General features: G+C 32.1%; 1 protein-coding gene across 4 annotated transcripts in view; it reads right to left on the reverse strand.

Annotated features, from left to right (window-relative positions):
* Positions 1–20,480, reverse strand: part of LOC124360357 (adenosine 3'-phospho 5'-phosphosulfate transporter 1) — a 47,263-nt gene that overhangs the window by 18,581 nt on the left and 8,202 nt on the right. For 3 of the 4 annotated variants that reach the window (XM_046813912.1, XM_046813913.1, XM_046813914.1), the window contains exons 2-5: positions 16,561–16,675; positions 7,243–7,451; positions 4,978–5,183; positions 771–995 (exon numbers count right to left, since the gene is read on the reverse strand). In XM_046813912.1, coding sequence (XP_046669868.1) covers positions 771–995; positions 4,978–5,183; positions 7,243–7,451; positions 16,561–16,592 — 672 coding nt within the window. In that variant the 5' untranslated portion in view covers positions 16,593–16,675. Of the gene's footprint in view, positions 1–770; positions 996–4,977; positions 5,184–7,242; positions 7,452–13,372; positions 13,523–16,560; positions 16,676–20,480 lie in introns of those variants that run through there. The other variant, XM_046813911.1, reaches the window with a different exon arrangement.

Below are 20,480 nucleotides of genomic sequence, written 5' to 3' on the forward strand. Positions count from 1 at the left end.
TTTTTTGTATCTCTTTCACACCAACATAACAACAGATTCCAGGAGCCACACTAAGAGGAAGGTGAATTGGAGCTGAACTCAAGATTTGCATTGAATCAACCCTTCCTACCATTGTTAAGTTATGTGTAAAATAAATTTGTTATTAAAAGTTTACTTGTTATTAATATATAAAAACGGTACTTAAAAAAAATATGCTTCATACTTTTCAGCAACCATTACATAGTTGTGAGTTGGTATAATAATAATAATAATAAAAAAAAAAAAAAAATAAAGAATGTCTTATTTTACCAGGCGAAGTTAGGGCTAAGAAGCCCTCTCTAACACTTAACCTTTTTATTATTATTTTTTTTATAATAATAAAAAAATAATAGTTATAATAATGTATTTTACTATTTCTGAAGTGAAATGTAGAGAATACATATAAAAGAAAGTACATGTAATGATAGCTATAAGCAAGTAGTAACATAACATAAGATTACACCAATTGCATAACAACAAAGTACTATCTTTTGGGAGTTTTTCTTACTTTTGTAGTATTGATGACAAAACTTATGCTTCTACTAAAAATATAACATCACTACCCTTTCTAATATTGTTCAAACAATTGTAAAGACTGTTTTTTTGGTGGTGTGCATTTTTCTTGTTTTTCCAACAGTAAAACTATTATAGAAAACAATTTAAAGATTTAGAGGCTGCTAGTGGTTAACCCTGAATGATTATTTGAGACAGCTAGCTAGATATGCAGATTACAAATTTGACTGTTGACTGACCTGTGTAGGAAAACTGACAAACTTGAGGGCTTCATATTGGCACCAGGAACTCATGATGTTGGAAAAGGAGCAGTAGATGTACTTGTAGAGCGGCATGGTGTGACGAGGCTGTCGAGTCACAGTGATGTACACACCTGCCAGGGCGAATGCCAGGATACGATTCACGAACACCAGAAACTGTGAGTCCTTGAAGTGTCCACTCTGGCCTGCTGAGTTTATGTACTCCTGTGGTAAATCATCAGTTAGGTTATGATATAGTAACTGTTGTACGAGGGAGGTTTGAAAAGTTCTCAGAATCACTACAGAATGTCAATATTCATTAGTTCACTTTCAGAGCAATCAACCAGATTTATGTACTGGTTTACAAACACAGATGGAAATTGAGACCAGTATTATATCCCAAAGAAAATGTAACAGTCAAAGCAATGTAAACATGTTGATTTATCACCACCACCACCAGACACAGCAAAGGTAATACAGTCAGATGGAAAAGTGATGACATCAGTTTTCTGGAAAGTGAAAGGATCTTTCCTGACGGATTATCTACCTCTTTCACCCAAAGATATAAAAAAAACGCCAGGTATGGCTAGGAACAGTCACTTTTCAAGACTGAATGGGTGCCCCCATACAGTGTAAATACGTATGTTTATATCGGCACAAATACAAGTTACCAAATAACAATTTTTTTGCCACATCCACCTTATTTGCTTTTATCAGACTTCTCATCTCTTCCTGAACTCAACATTTTATCATGAACAGAGAACTGACAGCCAAAGTTCACAGGTATTTTGCAGGCATGGAAGAATCTTATTTTTGAGATGGAATCAAGGCATTTGAACATAGCTGGACCAAGTGCATTAGTGTATAGAGAAACTACGTTGAAAAAAAAAAAAAACAATAACTGAGCTTAAACTTAAACTTCATAGCTCATGATAGTCATGGGCAACACCAAGTATCAGCAGAAGTAGTTTACTAGCTAATTTCAATGCTCGATGGTTAGATTTAAAAAGAGAGAGAGAGAGATTGAGTCCAAATTTCATAACTTCAACATTGATATTTTCAAGTTGTTAATTTCAACAGCTTCACAGCAACAATGTGCTCATTGAGATGAAGGCTACACTTAGATGTAAGTGCTGGACATGGGGGTGGCACTCATGTAATCCAAAGTTACCACAACACTCAAGGTGGTATATTTGTAATTGCAATATTGTGGCTCTATCAAACACTGGTTGGACTGCCATACATAGGATTAGTAAGTCTGTGGAAGATATTATAATGTGAATATTACAGACTCTCACGTCCATACAGCTGTAAACATAAAGCGAAGATACAAGAATATTCACTAGGATACCAACGGGGAAGAAGATATGAGGGAAATACAAGTGGTTCTGTTAGTATTAAGAATGTACAGTAAGCCATACATGGCTGAGTAATACAGATTTTTGTGCTTGAACTTGCTAGTAAGGGGCTCAGGGAAAACTAGGTCCAGGGGGTAACTGGGGTATGGGTAGTTCATACTCTTATTTGTGGGAATTTAAAGTTTATCAGGTTGGTACACCTACTGCTCCCCTCCTTCTTTCTTGAACAACAGTCTTAACCACAACTGGAGCCATTTTGTTTGTTTGAGCTAACGTGAAATTTCTGCGAAGAAATTTTCTATTACTATGGTCTGCCAAAGTGAGATTTGATGTTTTTAACAGTTATGTGGTGAGTATTTTCAAACTATTAACTAACTACTTTAGAATAAAAATTAAGACTGATCTATAAATATGGTTGTCATCACTCTAAATTTTGTTGTTGTTTTTATAACAGGGGTATTCAAGTTACCCCAAGAATTTATATAAAAATTGGTTAACTAGGGCATGGGGTTGGGGGTGACTGGGTTCAAGTGGATCCAGTACCCTGGCAAGTACCCAGTTACCCCAATCTTTATATATAAAACAAATTAATGTATGCATTTCTCCTTGATGCATTACCAATAATATTTCTTTGATCGCTATGAAACTTTGGGTGTTAAATAATTCGAACAGACAAGCAAAGCTAGTCTTCATGCTACGAGCGTATCAATTGCCCATTCGATTCCATGGACTGAGTTGTTTCATGTAGCTCCACTAGCTGCTAGCACAGGGAGCAGCTCTACCCAGGCCATAGATGTTTGAAAACATTTTCCAAGAATTTATTTTATCCAGGTAATGCCGAGCACAGTAGCTACTAGTGAATGTGATGAAAATAAAATGAAAACACTAAACTTACATTGTGCATTAATAGTACTAAGTACTAGTACAGTAGATGAATTACAAATGAATAACTAAATATTAACACTTCTGTTGTCATAAGTAACATATTTTTTTCTATTCTTAAATGAATATCGCCACAACATATTACTTCCACATTCAGTCCTAAACATCACAAATTTCCCCAAGTATCATTAGCAAAGATCATAAAATGAAATGTACTTCACATTTTGCAGTACATTGTGTATTGTGCACCACTGCTGCTTGAGGGGTACTACTCATTTAAACAATCCCCTCCCTCTCTCTATTTCTCATGATACATTGGAAGCGAAAGCTACTTTCTGAACAGCTCTTGTATTGTAGCAAGTAAATTATAGTAAAATGTAAAAAAAAGTTAAGGAATTTACTTATTACTATAAGATAACATTGTGTTTCAATCTATTTTGTTTATTGGCCTAAAATGAATACAAAAATTAAAACTGTTAAAGATGTATTGTATTGTACCCTCTACCACACAAAAATCCATCTGTGCAATGTATACACCCGTACAACATGCACACCACCACCATGGGGGGAGGGGGTGTGTATGTGGCATCTGTAACAGCCTAGTGGTGAATTAATACGGTATTAATACCCAAGTGTGTTATTCTCACCTTATTACCTGGGCTGATAAGGGTTTGGTCGAGGGTTAACGAATCCTAACACTCAGGGGAATTCCCCAATATTGAATTGACCTATGGGTCTGGAAGTTGGGTGAAACTTCATTTCTACATAGCCTACATTAAATTCCATGGTGGTCCCTCATCAAGGATCGTCCCACTGTTAGTTGAATGTCAAATGCGTTTGACCTTGAGGCACTGTTGTCTGGCTAGAAAATCAGTTTAGTTACTTTTTAACCAGACCTAATAGAGCTACAGCAAAATATTAAAACATTTGATAATTTTTTAATACAGTTTTAATTCAACACACATATTTAGGAAACTTTGTCTATAGTTTCTTTTAAGTGTAAAGTGCATAACTGTTTCTAGAAAGGAGTGTGTGTTTCTATATGGAAACTGTGTGTTGAGTAATACTAAGATGGATGATGCAATATGACCTTCCAATTAATTTGATTCAAACAATAGTATTAACCTTGACAATATAGATATCTAGAAAGCGCATGTATGCACAACTGTATCAATACTGGCTCAGTTTATAAGGTGATCATTGAATTGAACAATGACATTGTTCATGGTGCAATTAAATTGAAAAACATATCTCTTCCTCTGTGAATGTACACTTCCTCAATGATTACCTATGAAACACAAATTAAGAAACAAACTGATTGTTAGAAGTATTATATGAAAGACATTTGATTCTTTCTTTCAATATTTTTTTAATTTGGGAGGAAACATTTATTTTTAACAATATTTTAAACATTTTGATATCATAAATTTTAATAATCAATTATTAAATATTAATTTCATTACTTACAACTCACTGAGTTTTATATAGTAAAACCAATTATGCAGAAAGTACACAACATAAAAAAGTTGTATTTTATATCTAGCATCGTAAAAAAATGAAAATACAAACATGATAAGAAAAGTAATTATTAAAAAAGGATTTATTTTTTCTTATCATTTAGTTTATTTTATTTTATTTATTGATAATTGATAAATCTTTGTAGGTATTTATTTAGAATCAGAACATACTATTTCCATTGCTGGATGTTTAATCCATTATTTATTTACTAGCACACGAAAAATAATAAGACCAAAAATAGTGCAATGCACAATAAGATAAAAAGAATAGTTTGAATGGAACTATAAGACACAAAACACTGCCTGAACAGCTTCTAGATACTTAAGTTGTTAGGGAAGATACCTCTATGTCCTTATTGCTCATTCATTATGTTATACAAGTTTTTGTGTTACAATCATACAAGCCATGTATGTTGTAACAAGACAAAATAAAAATACAACTATACTAACCTGAGTCATGACTTTTTCTTGTAGCAAGCCCCAAGTTAAATAGGAACCTTGAAGACCGACAAAGCAAATTATAAGTAATAACGCATCTTGCTTGAGAGTTCGGACGGCACTAGAGGAGGGAGTGGAAGGGACATCAGTGCCCAGCAGTACGTCTTTGTCAGTCCCAGCGAAACATGACCTCACCACAATTGGGAAACATCCTGGAACTGTAATTACATTATAACTAATAATGACACTAGAGGAGTGAGGTGAGGGGGTGAAATCAATGTCCAGCAGCACATCTTTGTCTTACCCAGCATAACATTACCTCGCTATGATTGGAAAAAATCTCTGAACTGTAATTACATTATAACTAATAATGACACTAGAGTGAATGGGGGATTATCAGTGCCCAGCAGTAGGTCTTTGTCAGTTCCAGCGAAACATGATCTCATCACGATTGGAAAACATCTTTGAACTGTAATTATGAGGGTCATTTTTTAAGTAAGAACTGTTTTATAATGGATCAAGGGAAACTTTATGAACTTAAATTGTATCACAAACTAAATTATGAACATTTATTCACTTCTATACATAGTCACCATGAACATTTAAACATTTTTCAAGTTGTGGCACCACGTTTTGGATCCCATCCTCAAGGGACTCTGCTGCCTGGCCGTTCAACCAGTTATCACTGCAACTGTTTTTTTTTAACATGTCATCATTTTCCAAGCCCTTCCTACTAAGAAATTCCTTGAATTTTGAAAAAATTATGAAAGTGTGATAGAAAAAAGATGAAAGTCTGATAGTGCTAAGTCAGGGCTGTTTGGTGGATGATCCAGTAATTCCCAAGAAAACTCGTCCAGCTGTTTCTGTGTTCTTACTGCGGTGTGAGGCCGAGCATTTTAGTCAAGTAGAACGACGCTGCTAGAGAGCAAGCCTTGTCGTGGTTTTGAAAGACGCACTTAAGCTTTAATAACATTTTGCTGTATATCTCTGCATTTATTGCCTTTCCTAGCGACAGAAAGTCTATCCAAAGTATACCTTTCCGGTCACAAAAAGACTGTGGGCAGTTTGGGTGATGCCATTTACTGGATTGACGTTTAGTCTCTGGAGTGTATTTCGCAACCCACGTCTAATCACCCATCACAATGTGACTTAAGACCTCATCACTATCCTTGTGATAGTGCTCCAAAAGGGACAAAGAATGTGTCATACATTTTGCTTTATGTTCTTCTGTTAATATTTTTGGTACACATTTTTTGTAACAAAGTTTATTAGTAACAATATCATAAACTACAGACTTTGAAACTTGTGGAAATTTCTGATGAAGTTCATCAATAGTGAAACACCTGTTTTGGCATTTTCCTCATCAACTTTTTGTGTCAACTAGAGTTCATGACAGTAGGCTGTCCAGGTCATACTTCATAATGAACATTTGTCCTTCCTTCAATAATAAGCCTACACTATTTTGAAAACTTCCATCATTCTTTACACCTTCTCACCTATATACATCAACAAGCCGCCAGTGAATTTACGTAGGATGAACTTTTTTTGCCTTTAAAAACCAAATTACTGAGCACACTTCACAACCGGTGGGATTAATGATTGACATGGTGACAAACAAAGCAGTATAAGCACACAACCAATACAGGCAGAGATTAAATCAAAATTGCGGCAAGTGGGGAACTAACCAAAGAGCGGCTGACCTTGAACAGACATCCATGACCGGATGCACTGACACAATGCGCAAATGATTCTTACTTTTAAAATGACCCTAGTACAATATAACTAATCATAATTTTAAAAATACTTACAAATAGAAAATATTGTTTTTATCTGTTGTTGTAATCTAAATTTCTTGATAAGATGTTTCTTATCAAGAAATTTAGATTACAACAACAGATAAATTGCATAATAATAAAATATATAATTTAGGTAGTTACTTCTGGTGATTACCAGAAACGTTAATAAAATGCTAAAAATGGGTTGTGAGTAAAAAGAGTATGTTTGCAACTGAAAATTGATCCACATAGAATGAAATACCTCAGTTTGTTACAAAATATTAAACACTGTATCCAAGTTCATGGTGGATTACTACACCACGGTGAACATATAAATTTAAGGCTGATCAAAGTTAATTTATATCTATCATAACTTGTCAAACAATAAATTAACATTGTCAATTGTCATTATCTCTATTGGCCATTCTAGCATTGTTTAGGTCAATGAACAAATAGATAACAACTAGTAGACTACAGTATAATACAGTTGAATGGTGGGTACCTGCTCGATCCAAGTATTTACTGGCTTTGACATATTTGTAAATGATGACACCAGGTAGCAGGATGGTGGCATAACCAAGAATGTTGAGTGACAGGGAGAAGAGCCAACTGGCTTTGAAGCTTTCAGGTACTGGCTCATCGTCTCCGACGAGCCAGTGGAGCAGTTGGGTGATGGCATAGATGATAGCCACTGACAACAGCACCACCAGGCTAGAATAAACAGTTTAGTCAGGAGGACTCCACATTGAATAATAAAATAATAAATAATATATATATATAACATTTTCATATAAAATTAAACTAACACTGGCCTTTAAGGAAATCAATTCATTCATTTCTTTATTCATTCATTTCTTTATTGCCAAGAAAACAATCATTACATAATTGTACAGGCAGAGTCAAAAATACAATAAAATAATCATTAACTAATTATAGCATAAAATTCATCAACACTATAAAAAATATTGTCTGTTAACAATCTTTTAATACAGCATTTAAAACTTTTCGATGGTAGATTTTTAAAGTATAATGGCAGATGATTATATAACTTAATGGGAGTATATTTAAAGCTATTTTGTGTTGTACTGTAGGATACTAAATCATTTCTTAGTTCCTGCCTATTTCTAGTTTCATAACTGTGGTAATCACTATTAGATTTGAAAAGATGTATGTTCTGTTTCACATCAATTATAGATGTTTACTACATAATCACTTAAAAAAAAAAAAAAAAAAAAACAGAACATTTTTGTAATTCTAGTTTTGTGATAGAATAAAATTTCGATGTAACCCTTGTAACCCTAATGATGCGTCCATCTCAGACAGTGGTTATTTCTCATTAACTCATCACTCTTCCAGTTGAAAGCCTAATACTGCCTCAATAGAGAGCTGTGAAGGACAGATGCTTCAACTCATCTCAGTTCAACTTCATTAAACCCTCTTTCTGGTAATAGACCGCTATATACCTGGTATAAATATCTCATTTTGATAATTGATGGCAATCTACCTACTGAACATACGCTCACTCTTGTAAGCTAATATTTTGAAATAGTGTGAAATATTAACTTATCAACATGATTCAAGAATCAAGAATCAAGAATCTTTATTGTCATCCCACATAACAATGTATTGACAACGTCAGAATAGCACTAGTAGGCCTAAATAAATATATAAATATGACCAACATATAGGAGCACATAAATAAATTAAAAATTAAAATTTAAGTTTAAAAATTAAGTTAAAATTAAAATAGCCTACAACAAAACAGTTTATAAATCACATGGCACATAAAAATCAACATAGCAAAATTTACATGAAAATGCAATCACTTATACTACAGGAATAAAATTCTTCTACAGAATAAAAAGCTTTTTCTTTTAACCATTTAGTCATTGAATTCTTAAAATTTTTACATGAAATGTCTCTTACAACCAATGGTAACTTATTAAAGAGTTTTACGCCTAAATAAAGATATGCACCGTGTGTTTTAGATAGTCTAGCAAACGTCTGATCAATAGAATGTTGGTTTCTAGTATAATGAATTGTGGACTGAGCTTCTTAAATTAAATAATTCTAAGTTTTCTTTTACATATGATAAAAATTTGTAAGATAAAAATTGAAGGAAGCGTAAGTATATCATACTCTATAAAATATGGTTTACAGGTGTCACTATAGCTAATATTAAAAATTGTACGCACAGCCCTCTTTTGGCACAAGAAAACCTCTTTAGCACCACTAGATCCACTCCAGAGAAGGGTGCCATACAGAAGGTGAGAGTGAAAAAGAGCAAAATAAGCCTTTAAAACTAAATTACAACTAGTACAAAATTTAAGTTTCTTAAGTAAAAAGATAACTCTACATAGACGAGCACACAAGGCATCAGTATGTGCTCTCCATTGTAAGTCTTGAGTCAAGATGGAGACCTAGTAACTTAACAGACTTATTTACAGAGTTGACACCTAGGTTGAATATTATTTCCTCTGACTTATCCTCATTAACTCTTAGACTATTTGCAGTAAACCAAAGGTAGGATCTCTCTTTCATAATAGTCCATCATAACAAGATTAAGCTCAGGAAGTTTACTAGAACACATCAAAGTAGTGTCGTCAGCATATAAGATACTCTTGTTTGGTAGAAATTTTGGGGAGGTCATTAATGAAGACGACGAACAAAAAGGGGCCCAGGACAGAGCCCTGGGGAACCCCCCTAGTCACTCTCTTGAGATCAGAGTTCTGGCCACTTAGTTTGACAAACTGGTTACCTATCAGACAAGTAAGAACTAAAAAGAGATAGTTCAACATCTCCGAGTCCATAATGGTTTAAGCTTTTCAATGAGTTCTGAGTGAGGTACAATGTCAAAAGCTTTACTAAGGTCCAACAATAAAGTGCATATCTCTTCTTTGTTTTCAAAACCATTAATAAATATAGGAGACCATGTTTTCTACAGCCTTGACAGTGGAGAGGTTTTGTCTAAAACCAAATTGCTCCGATGAGAGTAAGCAATTCTGCTCAACAATAATGTTCAACCTGGAATTTAAACAATGCTTTCGATTATCTTGGACACAACAGGCACCAAAGCAATGGTCGGTAGTTATTAACATTTAATTTATCGCCTTATTTGTATATCGGCACAGTTACAGTCGTTTTTTTAAACATCTAGATAAACACCAACACTGAGCATCCAATTAATAAGAATTGTCAAGGGATACAAAATTTCCTTTGTAACTTTCTTTAAAACAAAAAATTGGATAATCCAAAGACATCTTCAGACTTAGAGTTACTTAGCCTACATACAGTGTTATGAATATCAACAGGGTTAACATAACTCCACTTAAAAGGCAATACCTGAGGACTCTTGATGGTTGATTTTAATATCTCTATGGCACTAGCTGTATTTACATTATCATTACTACTATTTACATTATTACATATATTGACAAAATGGTTATTGAAGTCATCGGCAGAAAAGGGAAGTTTAGACTGACAATTGTTTTTTAAACTACGCCCAGTTTCAGCATTGATGACATTCCAAGCCGCTTTGCAAGGGTTACGAGATTCTAGTATGTATTTATCATTGGCATTCCTTTTTGCAATATCAATCTGTTCTTTATAAAACTTCTTGATTCTCGTATGATTTTGTAACAGGCTAGGATCATTTTTTGCTTTTTTTGATGGCTTAAATCTAGCAATAGCCTAAGTTTTTCCTAAGAAAGGGGTATATACCAGTTTTTGGCACGCCTAGGCCTAGAAATAGTTTTAGTAACTAGAGGGCAACATTCATCAAGGCTCAATGACAGAGACTGTAGAAAAGAATAACAGGCACTTTCAAGATCATTAGCTACTGAGAAAATATATGGCCAGTTAATATTACTTAACCTATACTTCAATCTATTAATATTTACATCATTTAAAAGTCTATAGTTGTAAGGTTATTTTTTTCACCCGCATTACGGGGTTGTGGACTTGTAACTGGAAGTTCGAAATTCAACAGCAGGCCAAGGTGATCGGAGAGGTGAGGTTGGACAGTTTTACAAGTATAAGTAGCTGGATGGAGATTGGAGATGAAATTATCCAAGCACGCTTCCGCACGAGTGGGTTGAAAATTCAAAACAAAAAGCAATCATAAGACTTAAGCATATTGATGAACTTTATAGTTTGTGAACTATTTACTCTAGGATCAATGTTTATGTCACCTGCGATAACGATCTTCAAACTTACAGAATTTAGGGTTACTAGTTATAAAGTCCAAAAGTTCAGATAATCTATCATTAAAAATGTCAATTGCGGAATCTGGGGGTACGATATACAGTTAAAATGATCAGACCGACAGCATTGGATACAATCATGGCTGCTTCAAATATTTTGCACTCACAGTAAATGTCAATATTTACCACCTCAAATGGATATTGAAAAAGAGTATCTTACAAAAATTGCAGATCCCCCGTAGGGAGAATGTCTACAATAGCTAGCAGCTAGAAAATATCCATCAGGTACATATAATCCTATTTCACCCTGGGTACACCAATGTTCATTGACACACAGTATATCACATAAAATAGTACGATTGAAAATGTCCAATAGGTTTAATTTGTTTTTTTATTGATTGAAGATTAATAAGTACAAGTTTGACTTCAAAAAGATACATTGCCACTAACCTCAACTTGAGACTCATCCTTAGTGGAGTGTGTAGAACATAAACTATGTGGACTTGTGAATTCACCTGAATGTATGTATTCAATATAAAAAACATTTGAGCAATTGTTTGCTACATTTTTCTTCTTTGTTAGCATTCATGCTGTGATGTCATTGGATTTTGGAATTTCGTTTGACAAAGGGAATTTGAGGGAAACATTTATGAACTAGATTCCCAGATTATTTGATAACAGTAAAGCAATATCAGATACAAATAAGATATACGATGACCTGCATTTGATGAGGTCCCTGTGGCATTCCATTATTGATAACATGGCTTTCCCAGGTAACAATAGAAACTTATCAGTGACATTACAATTTCAGGAAATGAACAAGAAGCTCTGATAATACTGCTATTAGTGATAGTACAGCTCCAATAAGGTGACAAAAAAGCTTTAAGTGTACTTACTGTACCAGTAATTTTTACAACATGACAGAAGATACAATGAACATACAGTTATAATCAGTGATGTTATAGGCTTTTAGAGATAACACAAAACACATTGAACGTATTATTACTAATGAGGCTCGAGATTTGTTATTTTATAAGATAACATATCTCTGACCATATCATAAATGGTGAGTTACATTTTCCATATGGACAGAGAGCAACCTTTCAATACCAATAATCACACATAACATAGGTGGAAGGATTGATTCAATGCGAATATTGAGTTTAGCTCCTTTGCACCTGGTCATACAGATTAAACTTAATTTTGTAATCTAGGTGTCTTTGATGCTGAAATGAAGCTAAAAGTTCATTTTGAGCTTCTTTTATCTCTTGAAACAGATATGGACTCCAGATTCCAGAACTCAAGTCTGTGACATTATCAGATTTCAGATGCTGCACTAAGCAGAAAGAGAAAAGGAACTGAACTTAACATTCACATCAATCACCAGAAGCATTCCTTGTTGTTGCAGCATAGTTCATGTCTAGAGAAAATTGAATACCTCAAAATAAAACAATTATTGTTATATTCAGTATCTAATTGATAACAGTTCTGGTCAGCATTAACGTTAAGTTAATGCATTTTTACAAATACATTTAAGTTTTCATTAAAAGTACTGAGATAATTTACTGATCAAACTATTTATTTAATATCCTTCAAACTTACATATAAATGCTGTTAAAAATGTCACTGTGTTACAAATTACTATGGTTTGTAATTTTGATATAATGAATTTTTTACAATTGATGGGAGAAAATAAAATCTCTATACAATGAATATTTACTGTATTAAACCTCTACATAACAAATGTAATGTCTAGGTAATTAGTTTCTCACTTTTACAACCCCATTTATAACACAGCGAACAATTACACCTGTTTATCTTATCTTCTTTCCTAAGTCAGAGTTGTCTCAGATGTGGTGTTGATATTGTGCCCCGATCCGATTGACAATTGAAAGTTCTTTTTATTAATTGTTGAAATGTGTAATGATGGACAAACCTTAAGAAAAAAAATCTTAAGTTGAATTTAAGTAAAAAGTGTAATACGTTTTTGACATTAAAATTTAAAAAGAAGAAATTAGATCATGCTAGAGTATTTAACATTAATCCCTACAGGTGAGAGACAATCATTAAGAATAAAGAGAAGTATGAGGTTCAGGTTGGACTAACTAAACGTTGTAAAAAGATGAAGCAAGTTAAAATCATCATGAAAATAGGGGTTACGCTTGAGATATTTGTTAAATAGAGTTTCTCATTTAGCTTCAGAAACCTCAATGTGAATATTGAGGCATTTAATATCATTAAATAAAACCTGATTTTTAAGAATTTCTCAATAACAAATTATTTTTGATTCTTAAAAGATTTGTTATATTGTGACTACATAATAAACCACATAATAAACCTAATATATGTCAATTTAGGTAATGAGTGTAGAAGAAATGTTTACTACCCTAAGCTTCACTTCACTGTAAAATACTAAAAAAATGGACTTACCATGAAGATCGTGCATGAAACAATGTTATTTTTGACCTCCTAAAAGATATTTTGTCTTTCTTTATAACACTCATAATATAAATGATAATACAGTACTTTTCACAATGGAAGCTCTAAGTACTACACAGTGAAAGTTTTAATAATTCATTACTATAATGTGTGATTGAATTAATAATGAAATTAATTGTCATTATGGAGAGAGAATGGCATTGCTTGGGACTACAAAGGTATCCAGATAACAGATCAATATCACAATACTCGGCGTAATACAAACACTGTTGTTTACGGTACTCTTATTGTCTTAGAGAAGTCAGTTACAAGAGAGCTTCAACACAATGGTAAAATTCAATCATCTGAACACTAATGAGGTAAGCCAGTATTATGGAGAGAGAATGGCATTGCTTGGGACTACAAAGGTATCCAGATAACAGATCAATATCACAATACTCGGCGTAATACAAACACTGTTGTTTACGGTACTCTTATTGTCTTAGAGAAGTCAGTTACAAGAGAGCTTCAACACAATGGTAAAATTCAATCATCTGAACACTAATGAGGTAAGCCAGTATTATGGAGAGAGAATGGCATTGCTTGGGACTACAAAGGTATCCAGATAACAGATCAATATCACAATACTCAGCGTAATACAAACACTGTTGTTTACGGTACTCTTATTGTCTTAGAGAAGTCAGTTACAAGAGAGCTTCAACACAATGGTAAAATTCAATCATCTGAACACTAATGAGGTAAGCCAGTATTATGAAAACTAACTACAGAAATAATTTAAAATTAAATTTGTATATATACTAAATGTAAAATGGAGATTAGTGATAGATACAATCCAGTTAAATCTAATTATCACTCAAGTCAAAATATCTTTATTCATATTGCACATTCCATACAATGAATTGTGTCACAATACCTGAATATTACAAAATTTTAAAAGTTATAATTCTAAACTATTTTTATTTAATTTTATAAAAAATAAATAAAAATAAAAGAATATCAATAAGCTTAGTTCTAATTTACAACTACATACCTCAATGTATTTAAAATTACAACCATATTCTATCCACATAATTCAGTAATTAATTTATATATAATTTATTAAAATAACCCTTAAACTTATAAAATCGATTGAAAAGGACACTGCTGTCTCCCATGGCACTATTCAGATTATGACGGATGTCTGACTTACACACTCCCTTATTCTTGTTTATGCAAGATGTCTAACTATAAATGTGTAAATGATTTGCACAAACTCCAAATATTTTGAAATATTTTTTTATTAAGAAAACAAAAATTGGCATATGATAAAAATGGACACATATATGTTACTATAACGTAAAATATCAAACTATTTGATTACAGGAATAAAATTTTTAAAAAATGTAAGACAAATAGAATGTCAGTTTGGTTTGTAAACTCATACATGTTCATCTTTTTACAAATACGTATACATACTCCCTAATCAACTTACATCTTGCAATGTAATATTTATATGTAAAGAAGAAGATATGCATGTCAGTTGGCTACAAATCATAACACAGTCATCACATGATGATCCTTTCTGTGTTAAGTTTTTACACACATTATTTAATGTAAGATTTTTAGAATCCTTAGAAACGCTTTGTATTATATCTCTTAAAATGTTAATTTGATTCAAGAGAACAAAAGTCAACTACAAACATTAACACTCTTAATATTTGTGTCAGAGTAAAATTTAAAGAAGTTAACAATTTAGAAATAACACATCCATTTTATAAACCTATCTGTGTATTAACTTTTTGAAAAATACAAAATTAACTGTACTTTAAAATTAAAAATAAAAGCAGCATGTAATTAGGAGAAAAATTGTATGAGTATAAATGAGGTACAGTCAAAAGTTTGGTGAAGAGTAAATTCTCCTTTCTGTAATTGTCAGTACTATTGGTAAAAGCTCCCAATGCTATTTCTTTCTGTTGCTCTTCGGATAAAGACCTGTGTTTTCCATAGACTTTTACATGCCATTCTTAGAACAACATATGAACATTAAATTATATGTTTTGTTTTAGAAACCACAAACTTTAATTCTTTTAAAGCTCAAAAGGGCATAGAGGATGCAATAATAAAAGTGGCAGTACTCAAGTTGAATAAACATGTTTTTGAAGTTTATAAAAACATCGAAGATGACAAATATCATGTTCGAGAAATTGTGCGCATGGAGAACTATAACTGATTTGAACATAGTTTATTCTTGCATATATTTTTAAAGATGTTATCTATTGAAAAAAATTACAGTTATGTTCAAGGCCGACTGACATGGCAGATAAAGTTGACACCTTCTTAAATAAAGCTGAATATATGAAATATGTGGTAGTTTCTTCACAATCTTCATAGAAACTGTTAAGACATTCTTCTTAAGATAACATAATAGAACAGATGAATAAACACATTCATTTTGTAAAAAATAACCTGTAAGTTTAAAAGTATGGTTTACTTACTGCACAGTGGAAATAGGCCTTCATGAAAATCGTGTACTTTAACTGATAAAAGACAATAATTTTGCAGAGTGATAATTAAAAATGGTTATCTCACATAGCATGAAACTATCATACTGTAAATCTAAAAATAACATTTTTACAAAGATATAAATATAATGAACTTAATAACAAAATTACAAAAACAAAAGAATATTATGAAAATAAATAGGAAACCATGTTAAATTAGGGGGACTAACTTAATTCATGAATTATAACTGATCTGTATCTAATCTAACAATAAATACGCGGTAGTTACAATCTTTTAAAAATGTCTTTTTTGTTCATAAAATTGCTGTAAATTACATTTCAAAGTATTTTTGTGCTCCAAGACTATTTTGGTAGTAAAAATAATAACCTACATATGAATAAATAGCCAAAAAAATCACAAAAACCACAATAAATACTACGAAAAATGTCCATCTAAGTTCAATTGTATGTAGGAACATATTAGCTGCCGTACATTTAATTTTCCCTTAAAAAATACCATTAGAAAATAAAATCTGAATTTTGTTGATAAAAGTTCTGCCAAAATGTCAACATGTTGTGAATATTAAAAATTACTAGACTTATACTAAAATTTGGTTCAAATTTGTACTCTATTACTATAAAATAAAAATAAATTAAGTTAAACTATATTTGTAGAACAAATTACAACATGGGGCTTACCAAATTACAATCTCAGGAGCTCGGTTGCGCATGGTTGCTGTTGTATCTTTTCTGTCCACTTATGAAGTACTTCATGATTTAGATACCATTGTATCTACTTGAGTTGGCTTTCCCACTACAATGAACAGATGCTGAATTAAATTTAATCTATGATTCAGAGAAAATAGAACAATCAAATCTGACAAAGTGTGAGTTGAGTACTAAATTTTATTTTTATTTATCTATCGAACATTAGGAAAATTTAAGTGTATGTAAGTGTAAACACTTACAATACAAGCAACTTGTACTACAACTAGGCCTATACAAGTAAAAAGAATATTAGATTTATTTTAGTCTCTTAATGTTTTCTAAATGTAGAAACTGATAAATTCACATGAGCTTCCACACTAAGGAATATTTGTTACCAAGAATATGGTGACACACACACACTTTGTTTTATGGTTTGTTATTCTTTTCTAGTCACGTTCTGCAAAACTTAGACATACAAATTAGATATTTATGGTTAAAAAACTGAACAATAGGCTACAGATAATTTTTTAAAGATCTTATTAAAACGTTTTTAAATATATGAATTTGAAGGAAAACAAAGCACAAATAACACTTTTTTAATATTAATTTGTTTATGTAAATTCAACGATGAACATTTAAGAGTCTGTAAAATAATTATGGCAACAAGTGTCCATACATTCACTCACAGCTCATGCCGTGATATGTGTAAAAATGACATATTACATTTAATTACAAAATTATTTGTGTTTTACTACAAAATAGTGACATCTAACTAAATATATCAATAGTCCTACCCACAAAGTAGCTGCATTTTTCAACACTTTAGCTGCAAATTTTGCTTTTGCATTTTCATTGTAGCCTAATATAATATTTAGGCAGTTAATAAACATAATAAATGTTTTCTGATTAAAAGTACAACATGATATATTTAAAAAGTGCATGATACAATCATGATAAATACATAACATTTGAAAGTTTAAACTAGTTGCTGTTTACATTAGGGTTAAACACGACCTAATGATGAGATTCAACAGTTACTCATAACTCATTCTTTCAAATGGTAATTTCTCCTTTGCAAGTAAAAGGTAAGTAGGTAAAATGGAACTGTGTGCTCTTGCTGTGCATCTTAACAGTTGCTGAGGTTTTCTGGCATAATTAATTGTACATTGTATATGTACAATGCAGCTCGGAGTTACTAGATTGCATAACTACATGCCGACTATATAGGCTCATAGATTTGATAATCTGATATTACAATTAGGATTTTCAAAATATCTTTGACATTATTTTTAATTTGTATCTCATAAGAAAGGCATGGAGGTACCCAGTTTTGTTTGTTTATAGAATGCCTCAGCTCAGGACTGCATTATTAAAGTATTTTTAAAGTAATGGCTGGCCAATTATGGAACTTCCTGTAACACAGAGATCCAAATCTAAATTTTTATAGGAAAATAAGTATAAATACTTACAAATAAAGCAAATCGTATAGCAACTATGCTTGTAAACTAATAATTAAATTTATATTAGTCCTGTGTCGTTATTAACCATCACACACTTTGTTTAAGACTGCTTGAATGAATGCGATTTTATGAAGATTCTTATTTATTCTCACAAATTTAACAACATTTACATAAGGTTAAATGAGATTATGTTTAATTAGTTTATGCTTAGAATGATGAAGCATTATAATAATAATAAGTAAGAATATGCCATATCATGTGTTGTGTAACATGTTTTGATGAAGTTACACACAATATTTCAAGTCTATAGCTCTTGAGATGGACTGCGGACGGACTAAAAATGAGTCAATAAAAGAACTGTTTACAGCCTCCATTCAGACAGAAGGGAAAATATGCCAGCATATTTAGTGATAACACTTCAATGATGCTCAATCAAGTCCTGTGGATATACATAAACCTTCACCAAACTCATTCTTGTCTATGTAGAAGTTAAGTTTTATGCAAAATTTAAAGTCTACAGATGAATTTGTCCTTTTGATATTCTGTGGATAGTTAACCTACATATAGTCTTAGCAAAATCTCATAGAGAAACATGCCCATCATTAAAAATGATGTTGCCTGTTTAGAAATGACATTACAGGCATTTCTAGTACATATCTCAATTTTCTTAAGATATCCAGTGGAAAACAGACACATAGACAGAAGAGAAATATTGTCAGAATCTTTAGTGAAAGCAAAATGTACAAAATGACTTCAATTTTATAGCTCAATTCATTCTGTACGAGCCACTCTGAGTTATAAACTTTGCTAACACTCGGCTAAATCCCATGGAGGGACATGCAATATCACTGAATTCTTGCTTATCTATATACGTAACAAGATTCAAGATGTCTTTATTAGTCACTAAGTAACATAATAAGTTACAATAGACTTCGTCAAACTATTGGGCAGTAATACTTAAAAAAATAACAATTTTAGAATTGGAGACTTATTTTAAAATTAACAGGAACGTTGCAAAAGACATAAGAACTTACAAAACTAATAACTGGTATAAATAGAGAGTGGTTGTACAAAATTATTTAAGAAATAATGAAAGCATTGTAGGGTAAAATAAATTAAAAAAACACAATTTGAACAAGAAACACAAAGACATACACAATAAAAACCCTATGAAAAATTTAACAATATAAATATTTAAAATATGTAAATGAGGTGGTTAAAACTTAAAATCTCCAAACTATAAAACAAAAGTTAAAACTTAAAACTTGACTAGATAAAATTATAAACTTAAGGAACTAATATCACAGGCCAAATATTCATTCACAGAGTAAAATGCCTTTTCTTTATAAGCCATTTGCTTACAACTCTTTTAAACCTATTTATATTTACAATCCATCCTCCTTTTTGTAATTTATTAAATAGTTTACAAAATAATTGATACAACTGAATAAATTGAAGGAGACAATAGATTGTAAGGAAAGTCTTACCAACAAATATAGCAAATATCTCATGTTAAAATATCATATAATTTTAATCGGTCTGTTTACAAATTTGTTTATTCTATGATGTTTCCTTTGCAATCATGGTTATCCATTAAACTAATGTAGAAATGCCTGCTAACATTCAGCTGACTCCCATAGAGTAGCTTGAACCACTAACATTGAACTCAATATTCCTTACACAAGAATAAAGGTTCATGACAAATCCATGAAATATCTTCAGGTCAGTTTTGTTCGAGATATCGTGAAGAAAGACAGACAGAAATGAAGTTTTTCCTGTCCCTGAATGATATACTTCCCTAATGTTAATTCAGCTAATATTAATATTAATCGTCTAGACAAACACGTTCTCTGCTGGAAATACCAATTGGCATTCAGTATTTTTACAAAGGGTGTGAAATCTATTCAAAACTTGTTTTGATGAATTTATGAGATCCAGATTCTGATGATCACCTCTACATAATATTAGACTAGTTGCAGATGATTGTAACAATAAGATCAACTGTATCTTTTCACCAGGCAAAGAACTTTTCCTAGAGGAATCCGTGGATTTTGTGGCTGAAAAGTTTATGTTACTGGCACATTGTGTGTAGACAGGCTCAACAATCCCTAAGTAGTATCTAAAATAACTTTAAAGGGGTACCCAGCAGGGATCATTTCTGGCTGGTTTATACCTCCCAGTTGAACCTACCACTTGGTATAGCAAAACACCAATGTGTTACTTAAATCTGGGCAACCTTATGGATGTACAGGAGCTAGCCTCAAATGTCGAGATTCTGGGGTTCAAGGGCAATTCGATAGGTCTAGTCTAGTGTGGGAGATGACTGTTGGAGTTGGTGGGGTTTGTTCCCTAACCTCAGAGGTTCTTGCTAACTTCAACAAGGGTATGCCACCCCCTGCCTAAATCTGGGCAACCTTATGGTTGTACAGGAGCGGCACATCACTACCCTCA

This window comes from Homalodisca vitripennis, chromosome 4 (assembly GCF_021130785.1).
Source record: "Homalodisca vitripennis isolate AUS2020 chromosome 4, UT_GWSS_2.1, whole genome shotgun sequence".
NCBI classification, from domain to species: Eukaryota; Metazoa; Arthropoda; class Insecta; order Hemiptera; family Cicadellidae; genus Homalodisca; species Homalodisca vitripennis.